A 27,072-nucleotide genomic window follows, 5' to 3' on the forward strand; every position below is an offset into this window, starting at 1 on the left:
TCATTCTCTCTACTATTATTCTGACATTTCACATTCTTAAAATAAAGTGGTGATCCCAACTGACCTAAGACAGGGATTTTTTCCTTAAATGTCAGGAATTGTGAAAAATCTGAGTTTAAATGTATTTGGCTAAGGTGTATGTAAACTTCCGACTTCAACTTTATTAGGGTTAGGGTTAGGGTTAGGGTTAGGGTTGTGTAAAATTATTTTTTGAAGGTTGTATTTATTATGATGAGCTAAGCTAATTCCAGCTATGTGTGGAGTCATGTTAACATACAATGCATTCTGGGTGTCACGTAATCGTCTGTCGGACCAAAGATGTTATAACAAAATGAGGTGAGTAAGGGTTCACACATTTTTTGAGAACGTCCGGAAGTGAATAGTGGGATGTGAACAATGGTAGACGACACACCCCTTCAACGTGCATACTATAAACAGATCAAACTCATGTCGTCTTCTCTTATTATCTTTGGTTCCTGTGAGAGAAAAAATGTATGGCGAAGCACAAACTACCCATCATCGGATTACTTTTGATTTCTAGAAAGTGATTTACTCAATTATTCCAGCCAATGGCGTGCTCAACCGTGATGTGATTCATTATAATAGTAATTGCTATTAGCTAATTCATATTGTAGATTATATCAGACAAGAGTTATAAAATTCTGACCGCTTGTGTTATGTCAATCATTCCTCAGGTAGTGCTAGGACAAATATAGCCTACATTTTTTCGGTTTGGATGATTGTGTTATGCTGTAGATACTTCTGTGAATGTCTGAACATTGCATCCAAAAATAAACTGCTCACATTCTGGACATAACTTTGTAAGGACCGTGTTTGTGCTAAATGTTTCTGAAAAAAAAAGTGTGGCCAGCTCAAATACTGATTGTTGCGTTATTCGAAACTGTCCGTTCTAAATAAGCGTTCTAATCAAGCATTCTAATCACACCGGATTGATCGTACGCTACAGGGATGGGTAACGATGCTTCGAGGGTGGCTGTTTTCTGTGGGCAGAGGGTCCCTGGTTTGAGCCCAGGTAGGGGCGAGGAGAGGGACAGAAGTAAAATTATTACACGGGCACCATTGTAAGCAGGAGAATCTCCTCTTGGTAATTATTTAAGTCTGGGCAGCGAGCTCGTTTGTCATCGATCGCTAAACCAGAAATAGTCAGAAGTTTTTATTTTTTCCCTACTTTTTCATTATACAGACATAAGCACAGTTGACACCATCGAGGTGAGGATGTTTACTTCGACCTCATGGCTTGGTTTTTGCTCTGACATGCACTGTCAACTGAGGGACCTTATATAGACAGGTGTGTGCTTTTTCAAATCATGTCCAATCAATTAAATTTACCACAGGTGAACTCCAATCAAGTTGAGAAAGATCTCAATGATGATCAATGGAACCAGGATGCACCTGAGCTCCATTTCGAGTCTCATAGCAAAGGGTCTGAATATGTATCTAAATAAGGTATCCTTTTTTTATACATTTGCAAACATTTCTAAAAATCTGTTTTTGCTTTGTCATTGTGGGTTACTGTGTGTAGATTGCTGAGGACATTTTTTAATTGAATCCATTCAAGAAAAAAGCTGTAATGTAACAAAAAGTGAAAAAAGTCAAGGGGTTGAATACTTTCTGAAGGCATTGTATACGGGCATACGAATTTATAGGGAGAAGCCGAGCTGATGACCTCATTTTAAGATGGCCTCCACCACAAACTGACAGGATGGGTCAGGATGGGCTAATATGGGAGCTGTGGTGAAGTGGTGCTTGAGGTCCAGGAACGCCCGGTCAGCAGCTGGGGACCACGTGAACGGAACCTTAGGAGAAGTGAGTGCAGAAAGGGGGGAAACCAGGGTGCTGTAGCCCAGGATAAAGCGACGATAAAAATGGGCAAATCGCAGGAAGTGTTTCACAAAAAGCTGGTTCTCCAGGAAGTGCTGATCTGTCGGACGTGGAGCATGTGGTCTTGGGCTGAGCAGGAGAAAACGAGGACGTCGTCGAGGTATACAAAACGTCATTAACTTCTTGATCCTACTTGAGACGCAGATGTCTCAACTAGGCACCTGGAAATGCAAATGCGCTACGCTAAATGCTAAATGTACTCGTTAAAACTCAAACGTTCATCAAAATACACATGCAGGGTATAGAATTAAAGCTACACTCGTTGTGAATCTAGCCAACAAGTCAGATTTTTAAAATGCTTTTCGGCGAAAGCATAAGAAGCTATTATCTGATAGCATGCAACACCCCAAAATGCCTGAATGCGACGTAAACAAAAGATTTAGCGCTACACAAAACGCAGAAATAAAATATAAAACATTCATTACCTTTGACGAGCTTCTTTCTTGGCACTCCTATATGCCCCATAAACATCACTATTGGGTATTTTTTTCGATTAAATCGGTCCATATATACCCAAAATAGCCATCTATGGAAGCTGTGTAATTCAGAAAAAAAACATTGTTTTAAAACGCAGCGTCATTTTTTAAAATTAAAAAAGTTGACGATAAACTTTCACAAAACACTTCGAAATACATTTGTAATCCAACTTTAGGTATTAGTAAACGTTTATAATCTATCAAAATGATCACGGGGCGATGTGTATTCAATAGCTCCTCGTCTTCAAATCAATGGCCAAAAATGTGCACTTCAAAACATCCTGGCGAAGACCGGAAGAAATGGAATCCAGTTAGTTGGATTTACCAACAAAAAACTCCCCGGATAATGACGACAATGGCGACATCGTGTGGAATCTGTAGGAATTGCATGCAGGTCCATAATTAATTTTGTGACCTTTTAACAATTCATGAAAGTGACGCATGGATATTATTTTTAGCTTTCAGTGAGCAGTTTTTCTTGCGCTTTTCGATGAAACACACAATCTGTTATAGTCACAGCCGTGATTCAACCAGTTTTAGAAACTTCAGTTTTCTATCCACACATACTAATCATATTCCTGGCATGAGGACGCTGAAAAGTTGCGCGATTTTTAACAGAATGTTCGAAAAAGGAGGGGGTAGGCTTAAGAGGTTTAACCAGGGCCTGGAACACAGCTGGAGCGTTGGTCAGACCAATGGGCATAACCAGATATTTTCAGTGTCCGCTGACCGTGTTGAAGGCTGCCTTCCATTCGTCCCATTCCCGTATCCGCACCAAATGATAGGCATTCCGCAGGTCCAACTTAGAGAAAATAGTGTCCCCCTGAAGTGGCTCGAAGGCCGAGGCGATGAGTGGTTCTTAATGAACCTTTTTGGGATAGGGGGCAGCATTTTCACTTTTGGATGAATAGCGTGCCCAGAGTGAACTGCCTCCTACTCTGTCCCAGATGCTAATATATGCATATTATTATTAGTATTGGATAGAAAACACTCTGAAGTTTCTAAAACTGTTAGAATGATGTCCGTGAGTACAACAGAACTCATATGGCAGGCGAAAACCTGAGAAAAATCCAACCAGGAAGTGGGACATCTGAGGTTTGTAGTTTTTCAAAGCTTGGCCTACTGAGTACACATTGAGATATGGATTAGGTTGCACTTCCTAGGGCTTCCACTAGATATCAACCGTCTTTTGAAACTTGAATGAGGATTCTACTATAAAAGAGGGGCTCATGAGACCTCTTTGAGTCAGTGGTCTGGCAGAGAGCCTTGGTCTCATGACGCGCGCTCCCGACAGAGTTACCTCGCGTTCCAGTGCTTTTTCTGAAGACGAAGGAATTCTCCGGTTGGAACATTATTGATGTTTTATGTTAAAAACATCCTAACGATTGATTCCATACATCGTTTGACATGTTTCTAAAGGATTGTAACGGAACTTTTCAAGTTTTTGTCTGGATGAAATGCTCGCGCCTCATGAAGATGGATTACTGGGCTGAAGACGCGAACAACAAGGGGCGATTTGGACATAAATTATGGAACAAATCAGTCATTTATTGTCGAACTGGGATTCCTGGGAGTGCCTTCTGATGAAGATCATCAAAGGTAAGTGAATATTTATGGTGTTGTTGCTAACTTTGTTGATTCCAAAATGGCGGCTATTCCTCTGGCTGTTTTGGGTTTTGAGCGCCGTTCTCAGATTATGCTTTTTCCGTAAAGTTTTTTTGAAATCTGACACAGCGGTTGCATTAAGGAGAAGTCTATCTTTAATACTGTGAATAACACTAGTATCTTTTATCAACGTTTATTATTAGTATTTCTGCAAAATCACCAGGGGCCTGTTGCACAAAAGTAGAATTAAGACATCCGGGATAAATGACTCAGCTGAGCTCAATGAAGCCAAAACATGTGCGTCCAGGCTTAATTGGTTGCACAAAGACCAAGCCAGGATGAGCAGACACGGATTCATTAAGCCAGGTGAAACCAATCCTGGATAGGTGCGCGCTCACGGCTCACTCAAATAGACCCCGCCACAGATCACAGATTAACTGATTTACCATGGCAACTAGAGCCGCGTACTTTTCCCCGTCGGAAGCACAAATCCTCATGGAGGCATACGAGGAGGTAAAAGATATAATTAAGAAGAAAGGCAACACCGCCACAGTGATAAAGCAAAGAGAAAAAGCGTGGCAAAGTATTGCAGACCGCCTGAATGCGTAAGTAGTGCACAATTACACACTCACCGCTCCGCTGAAACATCACAATTACAATTCAAATATTTAATTCACATCTCCAAAAATGCAGTTGTACTGTAATTATGAAACGGTTAATTTTTTTTATTGAAATGCACTGCAGATATGAGTGAAATTGTGTAAAGTAACTCCATCACACTGTATAAAGCTATGATAAAATTTTTGATATTTTTACTGAAAACAAGACAAAAATACCAAGTAATTTTTTGCAGTGTGACTCCATTAAGTGTGTGTGTGTGTGTGTGTGTGTGTGTAGATTAAACATGAACGGGCCAAAACGGACATGGCAGCAGGTCAAAATCAAATACAAGAACATTCTGCAGAATGGTATGGTCCCTGACTAATATTTAACAAAGCACAAGCATATATTGTACCCAGAAGGTGCCTGCTCACACATTGTCTGTACTGTTTTAGCAGTGAAAAAGAATACCCACAGACATGGCACGGGTGGTGGGTCACCAAAGGCTGACCTTACCCCAGCAGAGGACATGGCCTTGGAGCTAAATAAAGGCAGGCCCGTCTTAGAGGGGATCCCTGGGGGGAAAGAGACGAGCATAGGTTCCTCCCAAGATGCCACCCGCTTCATTCAAGGTATGTCCTTCCATCTCTACATGGGATACAACCACATTCATATTGAATCAATTTGGACTGTCTGACTTTGGTTTACCTATTGCCTTGCAGTGTCTGGCAGCACTGTGTTCCTGTTAGAGCCACCAGCACAAGCACCAGACGATGCTGATCCAGTGAGTACTCCATCAAAGGCATACTGTAGGCCTGGCATGTCTTGTCTACTAGCTTCAATATGAATCCGATTAAATGTGATAGGGTGAAGGCCCCAGTGCAGCAGCAACAGCACATGATGGAGACGATGATGAGGAGGAGACCATCTCTCTGGATTCCAGAAGGCATGAGGTATCATGTTAAGACTGTGAAAGTACTATTTACTCTACAATGGTGAGGAGTCCTCATCAAAATCAAAAAATCTAATTTATTTTACAGGACCCAGATGCTATACAGTGGGAAAACCAGCCTGGCAACATAGTGCGTATTAATAAAAGGACACCACATCCTGCCAAATTCCAGCTGCGCTAATTGTATTGTGTTCACAGAGCTCACAAGCTATCAGAAAGTTGTATGGCAACCACCTCCGGTGCCAAATAGAACTGGCAGACATAGACATTCAGTACAAGAAGAAAAATATGGAAAATCTTGCACTGGAGTTCGAAATAAAAAAGAGGACAATTAGGAAACTGGACCTTGAAATAAAAAAACTTGAGAGGGAGGTGAGATATGCCTTCAATGTACACTGTATGCTAACTGTAACACAAATGTATTAATCATTATTTTTCTTTCCTCCCCCAGCTCCAAGAAGATGACACAGCTCAAAATAAAAATTAGGTATATTCTCGTAAAGTCAAGTGAGCCATGACATATGAGCTCTTATTGTGAGCACACAGGACGGTGGCATCTTTCTAAGGTTTTTTTTATTTTCCCAGCAATCAGTACAACCAAGTCATCGTTATAAGGCATCGCCCTCTTTTGCCCACCCCCCCCAGCACCAGGTGTGGCCACTAGCCTATATGAAGGCCCAAAATTGTGTGTTCCTTTCTGCTCTGACAATGGCATGCCCATTCGTGCGAGATGTGGTGGATGAAAAGCACTTGTGCTGAGGAGAGCCTTCAGGTGAGAAAGGGTCTTCAGGGACCGGTTGGACCCACTGGCCTTCCCTGATGACCATCTATATGAAAGATACAGGTTTTCTGCAGATGGCATCAGGTATCTATGCAGACTACTGGGTCCCAGGATTAAGCACCGCACTGCACGGAGCCATGCACTGAGTGTGGAGCAAATGGTTTGTGTGGCCTTGCGCTTTTTTGCTAGTGGAGCCTTCCTGTACTCAGTGGGGGATGCAGAACAGCTGAACAAGGCCACAATTTGCCGCACAATAAGGAGTGTGTGTCTGGCTATCAAAGCATTAGCAGATGTCTTCATCTCCTTCCCTGGCCACAGAAGACTCTGTGACATCAAAGAGGAGTTCTATAGGATTGCAGGTAAGAGGATCTACAAATTACAGGACAACTGCTAACACATAGTAGGATACTCATTACTTTGTGTGACAGGTTTCCCCAATGTCATTGGTGCAGTGGACTGCACACACATAAGGATAAAAGCCCCCTCAGGTGCCCATGAGGCCGATTTTGTGAATAGGAAATCCTTTCACAGCATTAATGTTCAGGTGAACATAACTTTTTGATATTGTCCATTGACGAACACTCTGCATTGCCAGTGATGTGCATTGATTGGTGTAATATTCCTCATCTTATGATTTCAGATGGTCTGCAATGCTGACTGTGTGATCAGCAATGTTGTGGCAAAATGGCCTGGCTCAGTCCATGACTCCAGAATCTTTCGGGCCTCTGAAATCTATCAGTGCCTATCACAAGGTAAGCCACACAACCCCTATTTATAACCATCATGGCTGTGTCAAGAATATCACTGTGTTTATGAGGTAGTAATGATGAGATTTTGTGTTGACAGGTGAATTCTCTGGTGTGTTGCTGGGAGACAGGGGGTATGGCTGCCAGCCTTTTCTCCTGACACCTTTCACAGACCCCCAGGAAGCACAGCAGGCCTACAACCATGCCCATGCCAGGACCAGGGCCAGAGTTGAAATGACCTTTGGCCTCCTGAAGGCACGCTTTCACTGCCTTCACAAATTAAGGGTCAGCCCTGTTAGGGCATGTGATATTACTGTGGCTTGTGCTGTCCTCCACAATGTGGCCTGCCTGAGGAAGGAGAGGGCCCCCAGAGTGCCACCAGCCATGGACTGGGACAATCCGGCAATCTTCCCTGATGACGACAGTGGTCGGCTGCTGAGGGACCAATATGTGTTGAATTATTTTAGTTAGTATGTGTGCTTTCAATTTTGGTTAAATATGTCCTGCGGTGGCAGAGGAATTTGGGTTTTTTTGGGTTCGTTTTTTGACGAATTTGGCCTCTTATGATGTTTGTGCGGTATACTGTGTGTAATACAAGGCTGCAGGGAGGCTACTGCATCCATTCATTTGTCTGTTCAGTTGATGTGTATGGATTTGTCCTGCATTTATTTTAGTGTGCAGACATGCAGGGTGTGTTATACACATTCAAAGGTCTGTATATGTATCATTTTGTATAATATGCTTAGATTCTGTGCTTTCCATCTTGTAGAGTCACTGTGACTTCAGTTTTGAAAGGAGCTGATGGTTTACCTGCTTTGTTTTGTCCTTATTCAATAAAGGAACATAATGTTACACATTGTGTTTTTATATTCATATGGAATGTGTATTTGTTTATATGACAGAGTACTAGGGCCACACTGAAGAAAAAGGATAAAGTCATAAATTTATGAGGCTGGTTCTTTCTGCAGAAAAGCTACATATTGTTTTTACAGTTTTGATACTTATGACAATGTGATACTTAATATTCTGGCACATCAGCATGTCTTTGTTTATGAAACCATACTGAAGTACAATTTCACGAAATGCCCCACATCTGTCATTTTAACAACTGTCCTCCTTTAAAACAACTGGTTACAATATTATGACTTGTGTTTTTTTCCCCTCTGTGGCCCTAATATTCTAGCATTTTATATATAGCCTTATAGTCTATGGGAAACTGTAAATTATCTAATGATAGCAACATCATCTAAAAATCATTTTTTATCCAAAATCATTGAAATTAATGATCACAAACGTTTAAATAACAGTGGGTCTAGTTATATGTGATAACAATGTATAGTGAGCAGTGAAATAACTATTGGTTTCCATTTGTGGTGACTGCTGACTGACATTAGGGATGAGATTAAATAGATCCTGGAATTTAGCCTGGTCTGGAGCAGGCTAGCTCCACAGAATAAATCTCCATGGTAATTTATACCATAACATATCCTCCTGCCCCCTATCCATCTTTAGTGCAACCGGATTACGGATCAATTGAGCCAGGATCACCAAGATATCCTGGCTTAATCCCTTATCCTAGTTTTGTGCAACAGGCCCCAGATGTTTTAGAATCAAAACATTACTGGACGTAAGGCGTCAATGTAAACCGAGATTTTGGGATATAAATATGCACATTATCGAACAAAACATACATGTATTGTGCAACATGATGTCCTATGAGTGTCATCTGATGAAGATCATCAAAGGTTAGTGATTAACCTTTTGCGTGTAGGGGGCAGTATTTTCGTTTTTGGCTAAAAAACGTACCCATTTGAAACTGCCTATTTCTCAGCCCCAGAAACTAGAATATGCTTATGATAGAAAACACTCTAAAGTTTCCAAAACTGTAAAAATATTGTCTGTGAGTATAACATAACTGATATTGCAGGCAAAACCTGAGGAAAATCCAATCAGGAAGTGCCTCTTATTTTGAAACCTCTCTGTTCCTATGCATGCCTATCCTCCATTTAAAGGGATATCAACCAGATTCCTTTTTCTATGTCTTCCCTAAGGTGTCAACAGTCTTTAGACATAGTTTCAGGCTTTTATTTGGAAGAATGAGCGAGAAAGATCACATTGCGTTAGTGGATAGGTGGGGTCTCTCAGAGTGAGTTTTGCGCAACTGAGTAAAGCGGCCATTGTTTCTCCCGGTCCTATTGAAAAACCTACACACCCGGTTGATATATTAACGAATATATATTTTAAAAACAACCTGAGGATTGATTATAAAAAACGTTTGACATGTTTCTGTGGACATTATGGATATTATTTGGAATTTTCGTCTGCGTTGTCGTGACCGCTCTTTCCTGTGGATTTCTGAACATAACGCGACAAACAAACGGAGGTATTTTGGGTATAAAAATAATCTTTATGGAACAAAAGGAACATTTGTTGTGTAACTGGGAGTCTCTTGAGTGAAAACTGTGTTTTGCAATATTGACCTTGTGATTTCATGAATATGAATATTTTTTAGTAATATTATTTGACTGTGGCACTATGCTATTCAGCGGTTGCTGATGACAATTATCCCGCTTAAGGAAGTTCATTTAATCTATATTTCTGCTTTTTGTTACTCTTTGTCTGGAAAAAATGGCTGTGTGTTTTTTCGACTTGGCAGTGATCTATATGTTGTGCTTTAGCTGTAAATATTTTTTTACATTTGACACGATGGGTAGATGAACAAGATGTTTATCTTTCATTTGCTATATTGGACTTGTTATTCATGTGTGAAAGTTACATATTTCAAAAAATATTTCGGGATTTCGAGCTGCATTTCCAGCGGAATGTTGTCGAGGTGTTCCGCTAGAAAGGTTAATAGGACTATTTATGTAGCGATCACCGTATGTTGTGGAATTTCAGCCCACTAGCGGGTTCCGTGCGCAGAGAGGTTAACAGTCTGATGGCCTTGAGATAGAAGCTGTTTTTCAGTCTCTCTGTCCCAGCTTTGATGCACCTGTAATCGCCTTCTGGGTGATAGCGGGGTGAACAGGCAGTGGCCCGGGTGGTTGATGTCCTTGAGGATCTTTTTGGCCTTCCTGTGACATTGGGTGCTGTAGGTATCCTGGAGGGTGGGTAGTTTTCCCTCGTAATGCGTTGGGCAGACCGCACCACTCTCTGGAGAGCCTTGCAGTACGTCCAGGTATCGATGGCAGGCAGGCAGACCACCACCAGACCCTGGCTCCCCGTTATCATCTCAGGCAGAGAGTCGGGATCTGTCCACTTGGGATCTGTCCCTCTGGGTGGAGTCCCGCAAACTCCCCCCCCCCCCCCACCGTTTAATAGGCCCTTTCCCAATCTCCAAGATTCTTAGCCCCTATGCTGTTCGTGTTCTGTTGCCTCGTAGCCTGCGCATACATTCCGCTTTTCATGTATCAGGGATTAAACCTCTGTCCCACAGCCCCGTCTCCTCTTTCTAGGCCCACCCCTCTCATCGACAGCCATCCGGCTTATACGGTGAGGCGTTTCCTGAGGGTTTGACCTCGGAGTAGGGGATTCCAGTACCTGGTTGACTGGGAGGGTTAACCGCCTGCATCCCGGTCAACCAGGTATGTGCCAGGGTAGGATGCCAGGTGGCGTCCCTAGAGAGGGGGGAGGTACAGTCACACCCTAATCTGTTTCACCTGTCTTCTGCTTGTCTCCACCCCCCTCCAGGTGTCACCCATCTTCCCCATTATCTCCGGTGGATTTATACCTGTGTTTTCTGTTTGTCTGTTGCCAGTTCGTCTTGTCTCGTCAAGCCTACCAGCGTGTTTTTTCCACGTACTCCTGTTCTCTCTAGTCCCTGTTTTTTAGTTCTTCTGGTTTTGATCATTCTGCCTGACCTGACCCTGCCTGCTGTTCTGTACCTTTTTGACACTGCCCTGGATTACTGACCTCTGCCTGACCTGACCCTGAGCCTGCCTGCTGTTTTGTACCTTTTTGACACTGCCCTGGATTACTGACCTCTGCCTGCTCTGACCCTGCCTGCCGTTCTGTACCTTACTGACTCTGCCCTGGATTACTGACCTCTTGACCTGTCATTCCCCTGCCCTCTGTTTTGTTAACGGGATAATTGTCATCAACAACCACTGAATTGCATAGCGCCCCATTCAAATAATATTACTAAAAATATTTATATTCATGAAATCACAAGTGCAATATAGCAAAACACAGCTTAGCCTTTTGTTAATCCACCTGTCTTGTCAGATTTTGAAAATATGCTTTACAGTGAAAGCAATCCAAGCGTTTGTAAGTTTATTCTTGTTTGTTGTGCCAAGACGTCCGGGGTTTTCCACCCCTCCTCTCCCAGCAGTCTCAGGTCACCCAGCCTTTGTAAACCCGCTGCCATCAGTTGCCTCTGCAGGGTGGCCGACTGAACCGATCTCAAAGGGATGGCTGGGTTGTTGAAGATAGGCTCCTCCCACAGCCCAGGCTCCACACCCCCTTCTCGTGTGTACCTTAGCAGCTGCCAGGCCCTCAGCACTGCAGAGTAAACATCTGAGAGACCTGCTGTACTCAGCCTCTCCAGCTTCATGAGGAACAGCTGCCGGTCCAACCCTAATCCGCCAGCTCTCCTCAGCAGTGTGCATGCTGGTTCCCTCCAGCCAACATCAGAATGGTACAGCAGTCTCTGCACCGCCTTTAGCCGGAAAGCAGCCATCCCAGGCCCTGTCCTCCTTCGTGGACGGTCACGTACAACACTGCCGCCCTCAGCCAGTGACGGCCCGACCAGTAAAGGTCCACCAGCTTGCGTTACAGGTCTGCGGGGGGGGGGGGGGTTTGAGGACAGCCAGTTTATGCCACAGGTAAGATGCCACCAGGTTGTTGATTATCAGCACCCTCCCTCTATATGACACTTGGGACAGGAGCCACCTCCACCTGGCCAGTCTTGACACCATTGCCTGTGACAGCCCCTCCCAGTTCTTCCTGACCCACTTCTCCGAGCCCAGGTACACCCCCAACACTTTAACCTCTTATGGCTGCCATCCCGTTAACGGGATAATTGTCATCAACATCCGCTGAATTGCATAGCGCCACATTCAAAAAATATTACAAAAAATATTTGTATTCATGAAATCACAAGTGCAATATAGCAAAACACAGCTCAGCCTTTTGTTAATCCCCCTGTCCTGTCAGATTTTGAAAATATGCTTTACAGCGAAAGCAATCCAAGCGTTTGTGTAAGTTTATCGATCGCCCGACAAAGCATTATGTACACCTAGCATTAATGCATATTTAATTTTGTTTGATTTAATTTAAAATCATCTTTAGGGGTGGCAATTATTATTGTCACACCCTGATCTGTTTCACCTATCTTTGAGCTTGTCTACACCCCCCTCCAGGTGTCGCCCATCTTCCCATCATCCCCTGTGTATTTATACCTGTGTTTTCTGTTTGTCAGTTGCCATATCGTCTTGTCAGGTCTTACCAGTGTTCTCTCACGCCGTTCAGTTTCCTAGTTTTTCCCTGTTCTGACCATTCTGCCTGCCCTGACTCCAAGCCTTTCTTCCGTCCTGTACCTGTCTGACTCTGACCTGATTATTAACCTCCACCTGCCTTGACCCCAAGCCTGCCTGCCATCCTGTACCTTCCTGACTCAGACCTGATCATGTACCTCTGCCTGTCCTCGACCTGCCCTCTGCCTGCCCCGTGTTTCTAATAAATGATCTGGGAACTGTACTATCCGCCTCCTGTGTCTGCATCTGGGTCATATCCTGAGTCGTATGAACTGGCCATGACTGACCCAGCAGACTCGGAACAGCTCTGCAACACTGTCTCCTCACAAGGAGCCACCATTAGAAGAGACATGGAGTTACGTCAAGGGCTTATGGAAGGATTCCAGATCTTGGCAGAATGCCAGGACCGTGCCTTCAACACATTGCTGGTGCAATTCCACGGATTGTCTGGGAGGGTGAGGCAGCCCGCCAGTATAGTAACCCCCAGACTGTCAATTAACCCGCGACCAGCAGCATTTCTCCCCAATCTACCCCTGCTTACCTCCTCCGGAGCGCTACGCTGGTGCGTTCTCCCAGTGTTCTCTCATCTTTGAGCTGCAGCCCTCTTCTTTTCCCTCGGATCGCTCAAGGATAGCGTACATGATTACGCTGATGTCCGAAAGGGCACTTGCCTGAGCTATGGCGGTGTGGGAGCAACAATCCACCGTTTGCCTCAGATTGGAGGAGTTTGTGGCAGAGTTGCGGAAAGTGTTAGATTCTCCGTTGTCCGGGAGAGAGGCAGATTGAAAGCTGCTCCAACTATGTCAGGATTCCTTAAGTGTGGCAGACCACGCAGTGGATTTTCGCACATTGGCAGCTGAGAGTGCCTGGAACCCGGAAGCCCTGTTTGATGTGAAAATGCTGTGCAGAGACGCTCCCCATCCTACCTGACAGAGCTTGAGAGGATTTGCATAGAAGAATGGGAGAAACTCCCCAAATACAGGTGTGCCAAGCTTGTAGCTTCATACCCAAAAAGACTCGATGCTGTAATCGCTGCCAAAGGTGCTTCAACAAAGTACTGAGTAAAGGGTCTGAATTCTTATGTAGATGTGGTATTTCAGTTCATTTTCAATTTTTTGTGTCTTTTTTTTCTAAAAACATGTTTTGTCATTAGTGAGAAAAAAAACACGATTGAATCCATTTTGAATTCAGGCTGTAACACAACATGGAATAAGTATGAATTGGTATGAATGGAATGAATTCTTCCTGAAGGCACCGTATATCTGGTCACAGTCAAAGTGACACCCGTAGAGGTCAGGAGGTGGGCTTTAAACTGGATGAAGGACTGCTGGAGGGAGAAAGAGGAATGAATGAGTATCTTTATGGAGGTATGGGCAATAGCTACCTACCTCAGATGGTATTGCTGCTCAGATACATAGTATCATTATGTGATAATAAAGGACCTTGAGCTCAATCAACCCAATCTTGCCGGTTCCCCAAAACTTTCTTCCTACAAATGATCACTTCTTCACAGTCACACAAAAATAATATACTTCCCCTCTTATAACTTAGTCTGAATGTTGTAAAAAGACTAAACTAAACACGCAAATTAAAACCCAAAACAAGGCAAGATGTGCAAAATAAACTGTTTTTCCTCTCCTCCGTGGTAGAGGGCTGGGCCTTAGCCATTGTAATCCGGAGAATCCCCAGTCTGTTCTCCCCCTCAGAACTTTCCCAGGTATTCTTGGGATGCTTAAAGTGCGCAGCGCTACCAGCTATTTTTGAACGCTGACGGGAGAAGGGGAAACAGCCGCAAGGGGCTGGAGCTGATATTAATGTCGTCGCTAGCACTGTGCCTAATAGAGATGCTCGCTCTCTTTTAAACGCGCTGATTGTTTTCACTGAATGAGAGATGAAAGGAGAGTAGAAGACGACACCGTTTCTGAAAGGACCTCCTGGTGTCCCCCTGCTGCTGTTGCCATGATTATTTATTTGTTGATGCGTTTCTTAATTTGATCTGTGGAGAGGATTGAAATAAACAAAATACAGGGAACATCTACTGCTGTAGTTCCCTACTTGGATTTTGATTGATATGCTGGACAGGAAGACTTGAAAAGTGAGATATGATTCATGTATAACAATTGTAATTGCGATGCATTCCCCATCCAGGGTGCATTGAAGCAGAAGCCAAGCCAAACCTGTGTTAAAGTGGCATAATGCACAACCGCAACATGAGAGCCATAGCCAGCCGAGCTAAAGCCCAAGTGGTTAATTCCTCATTTGAACACCATGTAGGGGCACTACAGTCCCCACAATTGCCAAGTAAAACACTATAGCTCCCCACTAGACATCCATCCGGTTGGTTAAAGTCGCTGCCAGTTGGCACAGGTCTCAGACTCCAGTAAGTGCCTACAACTGACTCATCAGTTGGCGGGGGATCGGGGGAAGAGAGAGAGAGAGAGAAGGGAAGTCAAATGCGAAGAAAAAAAAGCTTTCCATTCTCGGGGAGACAGGTAGCAAGTCTTGGCCATGCCCATGCATGCTGTTATTTTGTAGCCCTTTCCTGCAGGCAAATGATCTAATGGCCTCATGGATAGAATTATATTAATATTCTTCACAATTATTAATTTTCTGTGTCACAAGGTTTTGTTATATTTCAGTCTTCTGTGATGTATATAAAGTGTAATAGTGGGATACAAACTCAAAATTGAATACATTTCAACTCTATATCTGACTTGGTGCATGTGTCTTCTTTTTTTAAGTTCATTGTGTGTGCGGTGTGTACTTTTGTTAAAGTAGATGTGTTGAAGACTATCAGGAAACACGGATTAGGTTAAGGAGCCATGTGGGGTCCTTTCCTTTCTCAAGAATTAAGTCATTTCTCATCATACTGGGTCATTTTGTGACTCATGTTTTCTTCCAACTATGTAGTTTGTAATTTAAGTAGATCCAACGAACTTGGTTAATTGCATCTGTCTCATGCGAGGAACAAGAAAAGTGGTAAATTGGTCGAATAATCCACTTCAGTTTAACGCTGTCAAAACTGTCAAAGGTCACGGACTGCATCCCAAGCTGAGTCTGGCAGGTCACCCGGGTGATCTCCTCCCATTCAGTGCCATTGACCCAGGCTAAAGGGCAAAGCCAAGCCAACTGGAAGTTATTAATGTCACTCAGTTACCACTGGGTATCCATTGTCCTCCTAGTGCAGGATGAAAGCAGAGAGTATTGGGCAATTGCTTTTAATTGCCTTAATCAGTAAAAGTGGGTGGGGATGCGGGGCCAGAACGTGGTTTACAAGGACCATCCTCATTAATCCTAGAACCCCTCCGTCTTTTAGATGGAGCAGATGTCAATCATTTTGCTCCACCCTCACCCAGTCGTCACTGTGTGGGGAAATGGGGAAGGGGCGGGTGTACCTACTACTGTGAAGTTGAGGGTCTAATTAGGCCTGGTGGTTTAAATGTGTGTGTGTGTGTGTCATTGCACATGGGTATTGCAGGTTTGTATGACTGAGTGTGTGTCAGAAACAGCCTTGAGTGCAGTATTGCTGTATAGGGGAGTGGCTCATCTGTCTGTCTGTATCTGCCTCTGTCTGTCTGTCAGCCGCTGGTCTTGGAAGCTTTTACAATCTGCAGCCTTGGTTGTGGCGCTGTCATGGATGTGCGTCTGTGAGGGGCTTAGTTTGTGGTTGAGGCCCTGACACGAAAAGAAAGAGATGAGTGTGGTGAAAGCCTGCCGCGTACTACTCATTTACAGTAAGCGGAAGAAGCAGCTCCCGCTGTGATCCTTTGATCAGCCCAGAAAGCCTCTGGTCTTTAGCATTAGACGGTAAACAAGTCTTAAAGAGCAAAAAGCAGCTTTTAGTCAGACAACTGTTTGGGAATGGAGCACGCTTCATTATATAGCACTGCACAAGATGGTCACAATAATATAGTGGGTGTGCGTGTGAACACGAACTCGATATACTATACTATGCCACTTTCACATGCTAGTTGGAACTAGGAAACTTGAAAATGTTGCTTTGCCACATGTAATTATTTGCATGAAATTGATCAAAACTAAGCCTGGTTTGTTGTAATGTCCTAAGGTAGGCCTACTGTACTTTATATTTGTATGAGAGGGTTAATCATTGATTTTTGATAGGCTAACGTTACTTGATGAAGGAATGCTGTTAGCACCTGAGCTTTTGTCTTGAAGCTTAAATGTAACAATGAATTCTGATAAATTCTAAATAAATTATATTTAATTACCTCTGAAATTCCATGAAAACTATAGAATGACAAAGTAAATAAATTGTAGGCTATAGCAGCCTATAGGTAGGTAAATTGTGATTTCTTCCCTGTCTTCTCTCACTCTGTCAGTGAATAATAACTGTAGGTGAGTGTGCAGAGAGGCCCGTCGGTCGGAGGCTTGACTACTTGATCGGGCCAAATCCGACATAAAAAGAACAGACACAGACAGAAAACTCTACCAGGGGTTGCTAAAACGTCTGTCCTCAAAACAGTTTGCTAGTGTGCCACGCACTTGAACTGTCCAAGTGCTTAGCTTACAAAAAACGTACCATCTCTATTGCGTATAAACACAAGCTGATCCACTGGATGGACCTCATCATCACACCAACGAGATAGAGGATTCAAATGTACCCTGTTTGCCTTAATGTTCATAAAACTCCACGGACCCCCTCTTGTACAGTGGAACTCAGAAATATATGTGGTTACTTGGTTACTGTGCTGTCCTTGGTTACTGTGCTGTCCTTTCAGCACCACGATTCGAAGGACGCTCAAATCGCTTAAAATAACCCTCATCAAGATCTGTTGCCTAATAGTCCTACCCATCACATTATTATTACAAATAGATGATAACTTATCACAATGGTGCTCGTTTAGGAAAGTTAGACCAAAGCTGAATCGATGTCTTGCAAGATCACATAATGGTTAATTAGTATTTTAGCATAGCAGCAGTAATGTTACACCAGAAACATCTCCCCAGTCATTTCTTATCTGAAGCTTTGATTGAAAAAAAATAGGCCTACAAGAGAGGCTAATAGTTTGTCAACATCGTCTGCTTTAATTTGCTCACGAAAAAGTAAAATGTGAACAAATGTCTTTCACGAATGACAGTGATGGACTATTTTGAAATGAGGTTGGTGTTTGAGACAATATCTGTTGGCAAAGGCAGAAGTTGCAATTGGAGGATGCATTTTATGTTTAGGGCTATTCTACAATTATATTCAATAGGCTACATCAGTCGGTACAAACGTTGATTAAGAAATGATGATGTCGTAAAAAAAAAGCTCCCTCACCTAAAATAAATTGCATTAGACCCTTTAATTGTCTGCACATGCTTGTGAATTGTTGCATTATTTAAGAGTGCAAAGGGGTTTGGTTCCATTATTCAAATGTGTAACAAGGTTAAGATGAAAAGTCACTTACAAGCCCGCTTACTGGCGACACTGGGATGTTTACGGTAAATGTCTGTTGCCAAGCCCCAAACCCTATCTCGGCACGATTAAATGTACAAATGATGTAAATTGAAATCTAGTTGAGCTGTTTCTCCTTAAACTTTCGTCAAGGAGAAAAGCCCCTAAGCGAGAGAGAGAAATGTGTGTAAGGAATGAGGCTGCTAAAAATGTAGTAGTTGCTGACAGTGTTGCTCCTCTCTCTCGCTCTTCCCCCTTCTCTCCCTCTTTTCCCTCTCCTCTCTTCCCTGCTGTGGTGGACAGCTGGCTCTCATCCATCATCCCTTCACTGAGATATAGTTCAGTGGGCCACTGTCAGTTAACCTGTTGTTTTCTAAAGAAACACTCACCCAGTCCCTAGCCAGGGACTTTGTTTTTCTGATATCTGGATAGTCTAAAAACATGTGTTTGAAATACTGTATATATCTTTAAAAAAAATTGGGGGGAGGGTGCACTCTGTTGCACAGCAGGTGGGGGAGGGGCAGAAGATGAGCAGGGCCTGGTGCATAGAGGGTGGAGAGAGAAAGTCTGCGAACTCTCGCAGGGGAGACAAACTTGTTTCTGCAATAGGTTATCTGTCATCTTGTGGTAGTGTCTGTATTGATCCCATCAAATTGATGTTAAGAAGCTAGCTAGCTACACTAGCCAGCTAAGTTAGCTAGCTAATTGAGGGTGTTGCTGCGCTCCCCATCCCTGTCTACAACAACCACTCTATTCATATTCAACAACACTCCTTCTCATTTAGCCAAGTTAATTATAATTCCATTTTGCATTGATTAGAAATCTCCCACCTCACTTGCTACACATGGAGCCTCTGACTGTATTGTAGGCCTGTAATGCCTTTTTTGTGGGGCACACCCATAAAAACTGCCATAAAACTGTTTTATTAATATTTGAAATGACATGGTATATCCTTGTGTAACCGATGTGAAATGGCTAGCTAGTTAGCAGTGGTGCGCGCTAATAGCTAATAGCATTTCAATCGGTGACGTCACTTGCTCTGAGACCTGAAGAGGTTGTTCCCCTTGCTCTGTAAGGGCCGTGGCTTTTTTTGGCGAGATGAGTAACGATGCTTCGAGGGTGACAGTTGTTGATGTGTGCAGAGGGTCCCTGGTTCGAGCGAGGGGACGGATGAAAATTAAACTGTTACATTGATGCTGTTGACCCGGATCACTGGTTGCTGCGGAAAAGGAGGAGGTCAAAAGGGGGGTGAGTGTAACTGATGTGAAATGGCTAGCTAGTTAGCGGTGGTGCGCACTAATAGTGTTTCAATCGGTGAAATCACTCGCTCTGAGACCTGAAGTAGTTGTTCCCCTTGCTCTGCAAGGGCAGTGGCTTTTGTGGAGCGATGGGTAACAATGCTTCGTGGGTGTCAGATGTTGATGTGTGCAGAGGGTCCCTGGTTCGAGCCCAGGTAGGGGCGTGGAGAGGGACGGAAGCTATACTGTTACATTTGTAAACTCAGCAAAAAAATAAACGTCCTCTCACTGTCAACTGCGTTTATTTTCAGCAAACTTAACAGGTGTAAATATTTGTATGAACATAACAAGATTCAACAACTGAGACATAAACTGAACAAGTTCCACAGACATGTGACTAACAGAAGTGGAATAATGTGTCCCTGAACAAAGGGGGGTCAAAATCAAAAGTAACAGTCAGTATCAGGTGTGGCCACCAGCTGCATTAAGTACTGCAGTGCATCTCCTCCTCCTCATGGACTGCACCAGATTTGCCAGTTCTTGCTGTGAGATGTTACCCCACTCCCCAGTCCATGACGGACCCTCCACCTCCAAATCGGTCCAGCTTCAGAGTACAGGCCTCGGTGTAATGCTCCTTCCTTCGACGACAAACGCGAATCCGACCATCACCCCTGGTGAGACAAAACAGTGACTCGTCAGTGAAGAGCACTTTTTGCCAGTCCTGTCTGGTCCAGCGACGGTGGGTTTGTGCCCGTAGGCAACGCTGTTGCCGGTGATGTCTGGTGAGGACCTGCCTTACAACAGGACAACATACCCTCAGTCCAGCCTCTCTCAGCCTAAGGCTACGTTCACGCAGATGAGAAGTGACCCTGGGCATCTTTCTTTTGGTGTTTTTCCAGAGTCAGTAGAAAGGCCTCTTTAGTGTCCTAAGTTTTCATAACTGTGACCTTAATTGCCTACCGTCTGTACACTGTTAGTGTCTTATAGACCGTTCCACATGTGCATGTTCATTAATTGTTTATGGTTCATTAAACAAACAGGGTTTAAACCCTTTACAATGAAGATCTGTGAAGTTATTTCGATTTTTACGAATTATCTTTGAAAGACAGGGTCCTGAAAAAGGGACATTTCTTTTTATGCTGAGTTTATTTGGAATCGGTGTTAAAGTGTTAAACCAATCAAAATATATCTCAAAGTAGCCATTGATGACTGCTTTGCACACTCTTGGCATTATCTCAACCAGCTTCATGAAGTACTCCCCTGGAATGCTTTTCAATTAACAGGTGTGCCTTGTTTAAAGTTCATTTGTGGAATTTCTTTCCTTCTTAATGCGTTTCGGCCAATCAGTTGTGTTGTGACAAGGTAGGGGTGGTATACAGAAGATAAACCTATTTGGTAAAAGACCAAGTCCATTTATGTCAAGAACAGCTGGTTGAGAGAATGCCAAGAGTGTGCAAAGCTGTCATCAAGGCAAAGGGTGGCTACTTTGAAGAATTTCACATTTAAAGTACATTTTGATTGGTTTAACACTTTTTTTATTACTACATAATTGCGTATGTGTTATTTCATAGTTTTGATGTCTTCACTACTATTCCACAATGTAGAAAATAGTAAAAATACAGAAAAACCCTAGAATGAGTAGGTTTGTCCAAAATTTTGACTGGTACTGTATGCTGTATGGCAGTGCTGATGATATGGAAATCAAAGAAAAATATCTCAAATTAATATGCAACCATTTTAAACAACCGCATTAGCATGAGAAGCAAAAATGTGTTTCAAACGATATCATAACCGCCATCGATAAAAGACAGTACCGTGCAGCCGTCTTCATCAACCTGGCCAAGGCTTTCGACTCTGTCAATCACCACATTCTTATCGGCAGACTCAAATAGCCTTGGTTTCTCAACTAACTACCTCGCCTGGTTCACCAACTACTTCTCAGATAGAGTTCAGTAGGTCAAATCAGAAGGCCTGTTGTCCGGACCTCTGGCAGTCTCTATGAGGGTGCCACAGGGTTCAATTCTCGGGCCGACTCTTTTCTCTGTATACATCAATGATGTCGCTCTTGCTGCTGGTGATTCTCTGATCCACCTCTACGCAGACGACACCATTATGTATACTTCTGGCCCTTCTTTGGACACTGTGTTAACAACCCTCCATACAAGCTTCAATGCCATACAACTTTCCTTCCGTGGCCTGCAATTGCTCTTAAATACAAGTAAAACTAAATGCATGCTCTTCAACTGATCGCTGCCTGCACCTGCCCGCATGTCCAAAATCACTACTCTGGACGGCTCTGACTTAGAATACATGGACAACTACAAATACCTAGGTGTCTGGGTAGACTGTAAACTCTCCTTCCAGACCCACATCAAACATCTCCAATCCAAAGTTAAATCTAGAATTGGCTTCCTATTTCGCAACAAAGCATCCTTCACTCATGCTGCCAAACATACCCTTGTAAAACTGACCAACCTACCAATCCTCAACTTTGGCGATGTCATTTACAAAATAGCCTCCAATACCCTACTCAACAAATTGGATGCAGTCTATCACAGTGCCATCCGTTTTGTCACCAAAGCCCCCACAAAGCCCCTGTACGCTCTCGTTGGCTGGCCCTCGCTTCATACTCGTCGCCAAACCCATCACTAGCTTTAAGCACCAGCTGTCAGAGCAGCTCACAGATTACTGCACCTGTACATAGCCCACCTATAATTTAGCCCAAACAACTACCTCTTTCCCTACTGTATTTATTTTATGTATTTATTTTGCTCCTTTGCACCCCATTAAATAATGGGGTGCAAAGGAGCAAAATAAATACATTAAATAAAATAAATTTCTACTTTGCACATTCTTCCACTGCAAATCTACCATTCCAGTGTTTTACTTGCAAAATTGTATTCACTTTGCCACCGTGGCCTTTTTTTGCCTTTACCTCCCTTATCTCATCTCATTTGCTCACATCATATATAGACTTGTTTCTACAGTATTATTGACTGTATGTTTGTTTTACTCCATCTGTGTCGTTGTATGTGTCGAACTGCTTTGCTTTATCTTGGCCAGGTTGCAATTGTAGATGAGAACTTGTTCTCAACTAGCCTACCTGGTTAAATAAAGGTGAAATAAAAAATAAATAAAAAAAATCCAGACAGCTGATGTTCTGATAGAGCTGCAAAATCTGGATCCCTACAAATCAGTTGGGCTGAGACAATCTGGTCCCTCTATTCCTAGAATTATCCGCCGCCATTGTTGCAACCCCTATTACTAGTCTGTTCAACCTCTTTTGTATGGTCTGAGATTCCTAAAGATTGGAATGCGGCCGCGATCATCCCCCTCCTCAAAGGGGGAGACACTCTAGACCCAAACTGTTACAGACCTATATCCATCTTGCCCTGCCTTTCTAAAGTCTTCGAAAGCCAAGTAAACAAACAGATCACCGACCATTTCGAATCCCACCGTACCTTCTCCGCTATGCAATCCGGTTTCCGAGCTGGTCACAGGTGCACCTCAGCCACGCTCAAGGTCCTAAAAGATATCGATAAGAGACAGTACTGTGCAACTGTCTGCATCGACCTGGCCAAGGCTTTCGACTCTGTCAATCACCGTATTCTTATTGGCAGACTTAACAGACTTGGTTTCTCTAATGACTACCTCGCTTGGTTCACTAACTACTTCTCAGATAGAGTTCAGTGTGTCAAATCGGAGGTCCTGTTGTCCGGACCTCTGGCAGTCTCTATGGGGGTGCCACAGGGTTTAATTCTCGGGCCGACTCTTTTCTCTGTATATATCAATGATGCCGCTCTTGCTGCAGGTGATTCTTTGATCCACCTCCACGCAGACGAAACCATTCTGTATACACCTGGCCCGTCTTTGGAAAACCTCCAAATGAGCTTCAATGCCATACAACACTCCTTCCGTGGCCTCCAACTGCATGCTCTTCAACTGATCGCTGCCCGCACACGCCCGCCTGACTAGCTTCACTACTTTGGACGGTTCTGACTTAGAATATGTGGACAACTATAAATACCTAGGTATCTGGCTAGACTGTAAACTCTCCTTCCAGACAACAAAGCCTCCTTCACTCATGCTGCCGAACATACCCTCGTAAAACTGACTATCCTGCCGATCCTCGACTTCGGCGATGTCATTTACAAAATAGCCTCCAACACTCCAATACTCAACAAATTGGATGCAGTCTATCACAGTACCATCCGTTTTGACACCAAAGCCCCATATACTACTCTCGTTGGCTGGCCCTCGCTACTCCAAATCATCTTTTAGTCACTGCTAGCTAAAGCTCCACCTTATCTCAGCTCACTGGTCACCATAGCAACACCCACCCGTAGCACGCGCTCCAGCAGGTATATTTCACTGGTCATCCCCAAAGCCAACTCCTCCTTTGGCCGCCTTTCCTTCCAGTTCTCTGCTGCCAATGACTGGAACGAATTGCAAAAATCACTGAAGTTGGAGACTTATATCTCCCTCACTAACTTTAAGCATCAGCTGTCAGAGCAGCTTACCAATCACTGTACCTGTACACAGCCAATCTGTAAATAGCACATCCGACTACCTCCTCCCCATATTATTACTTACCCTCTTGCTCTTTTTCACCCCAGTATCTCTACTTGCACATCATCATCTGCACATATCACTCCAGTGTTAATTGCTAAATTGTAATTACTTCGCCACTATGGCCTATTTATTGCCTTACCTCCTTACTTCATTGTACACAGATTTTTCTATTGTGTTATTGACTGTACGTTTGTTTATCCCATGTGTAACTCTGTGTTGTTGTTTTTTGTCGCACTGCTTTGCTTTATCTTGGCCAGGTCTCAGTTGTAAACTGGCCTACCTGGTTAAATAAAGGTGAAAAAAACAGTCACATGGAATTTGACTGTCATCATGACTCATGACCGCCAGTGTGCCGGTAATACGGTCACCGTAACAGCCCTAGGGGTGAGTGTGAGGGAGTCGAATGCCAATAAGAGTTTTTGTATGGCCCTTTGTCTCAGGAGCTGAGCAGAAGGTGTGTGTTTGTGCAACTTTTGTGTGGTTGTGACTGAGGGGGGCTTTATTAGTGTCTAGTTAGTATTTCGCACATTATCGTATAAATACATACTCATTGACACACACACACTTACACTGTGGCATATACTGTATACACACACACACTTATGTAAGTGGAATATATTTTTTTCATCTGTCTGATCACGTGTGTGTTACTCTTTGTCATTGTATGGGATCAAAGAGAGCCTCTGTTTTGACACTCCAAGTGTATTTGCAGTGTCTCACAATGGCTGAGAAGTGTGTGTGTGTCATCGCAAGTTGTGGGTGGAGGGACTGTTTAGCGTCAGCTGTGCTGTGTGTGTGTCATCACATGTTGTGGGGGGAGGGACTGCCACAGAATAAGCGATGAGAGTGTACAGTGCTTTGCGAAAGTATTCACCCCCTGCCTCCAGTCCTGAGCCTTCAGCGACGGTCTCCGGTCCGGGGCCACCAGCGACGGCCTCCGGTCCGGGGCCACCAGCGACGGCCTCCGATGTGGTCATTTTCAAGTTTTGTTGGCGACATTTATCTTGAATAAATAGAAATGTACGCTCACCACGCTGCACCTTGGTCCTGTTCTTCAAACGCCCGTGACAGTGGGGAGCACAGGGCTGTTAACCGGGGTAGGGGTAGCCAGGTGGAAAGCATGGCCAGCTGTAGAAAAATGCTTCTTGAAATTCTCAATTATTGTGAATTTATAGGTAGTGACAGTGTTTCCTAGCCTCATTGCAGTGGACAGCTGGGAGGAGGTGCTCTTATTCTCAATGGACATTACAGTGTCCCAGAACTTTTTTGAGTTTGTACTACAGGATGCAAATTTATGTTTGAAAAAGCTAGCCTTAGCTTTCCTAACTGCCTGTGTTGCATATTTCCTAACTCCCTGAAAAGTTGCATATGACGGGGGCTATTCGATGCTAATGCAGAACGCCACAGGATGTTTTTGTGCTGGTCAAGGGCAGACAGGTCAGGAGTGAACCAAGGGCTATATCTATTCCTGGTTCTACATTTTTTGTATGGAGCAGGAGAGAGAATAAAGTAGACGGCACGGGTCAAAGTAATTGATTTATGTCCCTGTGTCATGATGACGTGTACATGTCCAAATATGGGCCTCCGGCCAGGCCATCCTGTTCCTGTGGACACGTGTTAGAGGGTGTGTGTTATTTTATATCTATATTGCATCCTTTGAAGTAGTCATGGTGATTGATGTCTATGGGCCTGGTTGAACTGGGGGGGTTGAGTGTTTGAACTTTTGAACGTGTATGTCCCCCACCCCCAGTTTTATTGCCCTTCTGGTTGTTATCTGATAAAGCAGGAATGTCCTGGGGTATTGGCTGTTGCATATGCATTATAAATGTCCAGAACAAGGCCTGCGATTTAAAAAAAAGGCCCGAATATTAAACATAAAAAATATGTCTCCTAGGCCAATTCTCAGGGTGCTCTGCAGCTCATGTCATGAGCCCAATGACAAAAGCCTGGAGGCTGTTTTGCGTGAGGCTCCAGAATGTTTTAAAGGATTTTTGGGTACGAGTGAGGGACATATGTCTTACATATTCCAACCTGAGGAATCTACGGTTAAGATATTCACAGACAGCGGGCCCAAACCCATTTATCGGGCAGAACCCGAGAGTTTTTCTCCAGCGCTAAGGATGAGAGAATGGCTTAAAATAAGACTCGCGCTGTGTCAAATTGAACAGGCCCTGAGTGCTTCAAGTCTACCCGGATATGCGTTGGAAGAACAGGTCTGCGGACAAAATGATCTGATGGCCCTAAGAGTCGCTTCAATGGCGTATACCCCTGAACGTGTATGGCCCCCACTTTTATTGCCCTTAGGGTTGTTATCTGATGAAGCAGGAATGTCCTGGGGTATTGGCTGTGGCATACGCATTATAAATGTCCAGAACAAGGCGTGCGAACCCAGAACAGTAAACACGATTTTTAAACATGGATTTTGCAATCAGTGGCAAAGCTGTGATGACTGTAACAACAGAAGCAGGACCGCGGCTGAAACATAGAGAAAGGGCAAAGTATACTGCCGCAATATACGATGCTCCGAAAAAGTGGTTTCTAAGTGTGTATAGAACCCAGATACCGCCCGCAACTGCGCTGAAAGATGAAGTGCTGATGTCTAATGGACAGCAATGGGGGTATCTGTTTGATTACTTGGCCTGTAGAGTGAAACTAGTAGCCGAAGGAGAAGAATATACCGACCAGACATTAGGAGTGGACTATGGGGTTGAAGACTGGACGGTTTTTCGCCAGGTTTTGTGTCCCGAACTGAGACGTATCACCAAGGGGTACAGCTTGTTCACAGGCCACGAGACCCGTTGGGAAGGTACCCCTGACTCCTCAGGAAGAGTATTTCACCGGGTGAAAATACAGAGAAAGAATGGACTTCCCTGTGGCTGCGTGGAGTTCTATATCAGCGCCGAGGAAATCCGCAACCAAAACATCCGGGATGGAGGCTTGGTCGGTGATTTTAGGTTGCGCATGCTTATCCCTTTTAAAAGTTGGGATTTAATGGAATTGAAAATGTTGGAGTTGTTGGACGCTCTGTTTGTACAGAGCCAACAGCGCCAGAGCATTGTTCGGCTAAAGAAGTGCATAATATATACGAATCCTGAGGATTATGATTCAAAGGAGCCCCAAGAAGGTACATCGTCAGAAGGGTCAACCCACAGAGAAAACTAAGTACGCGGCTGCGTTAACCACGCCCAGATACCCCGAGGGCTGGTTCAACAATAAAAGGAGGGTCCTTAAAACCTACAGTTCTTCACTTACGCATTAACCATGGATATTCCTACCGCACACCAGAACTCCGAAACGTCATGGGGGCCCGACCCTAAGGACTGTATGC

General features: G+C 43.8%; 1 protein-coding gene across 1 annotated transcript; it reads left to right on the top strand.

Moving 5' to 3' along the window:
* The first annotated feature begins 4,246 nt into the window (after window positions 1-4,246).
* On the top strand, window positions 4,247-6,675 carry LOC149970622 (uncharacterized). The gene is made up of 6 exons (XM_090227342.1): window positions 4,247-4,588; window positions 4,881-4,951; window positions 5,039-5,215; window positions 5,306-5,367; window positions 5,450-5,536; window positions 5,624-6,675. Exons 1-6 carry the CDS (start codon window positions 4,431-4,433, stop codon window positions 5,714-5,716), a joined length of 648 nt encoding a protein of 215 aa, XP_090083468.1. The 5' UTR covers window positions 4,247-4,430; the 3' UTR covers window positions 5,717-6,675.
* Window positions 6,676-27,072: the final 20,397 nt, after the last annotated feature.

Source organism: Oncorhynchus mykiss, chromosome 29, assembly GCF_057628025.1.
Source record: "Oncorhynchus mykiss isolate SJ-2025 chromosome 29, ASM5762802v1, whole genome shotgun sequence".
Lineage (NCBI taxonomy): Eukaryota > Metazoa > Chordata > Actinopteri > Salmoniformes > Salmonidae > Oncorhynchus > Oncorhynchus mykiss.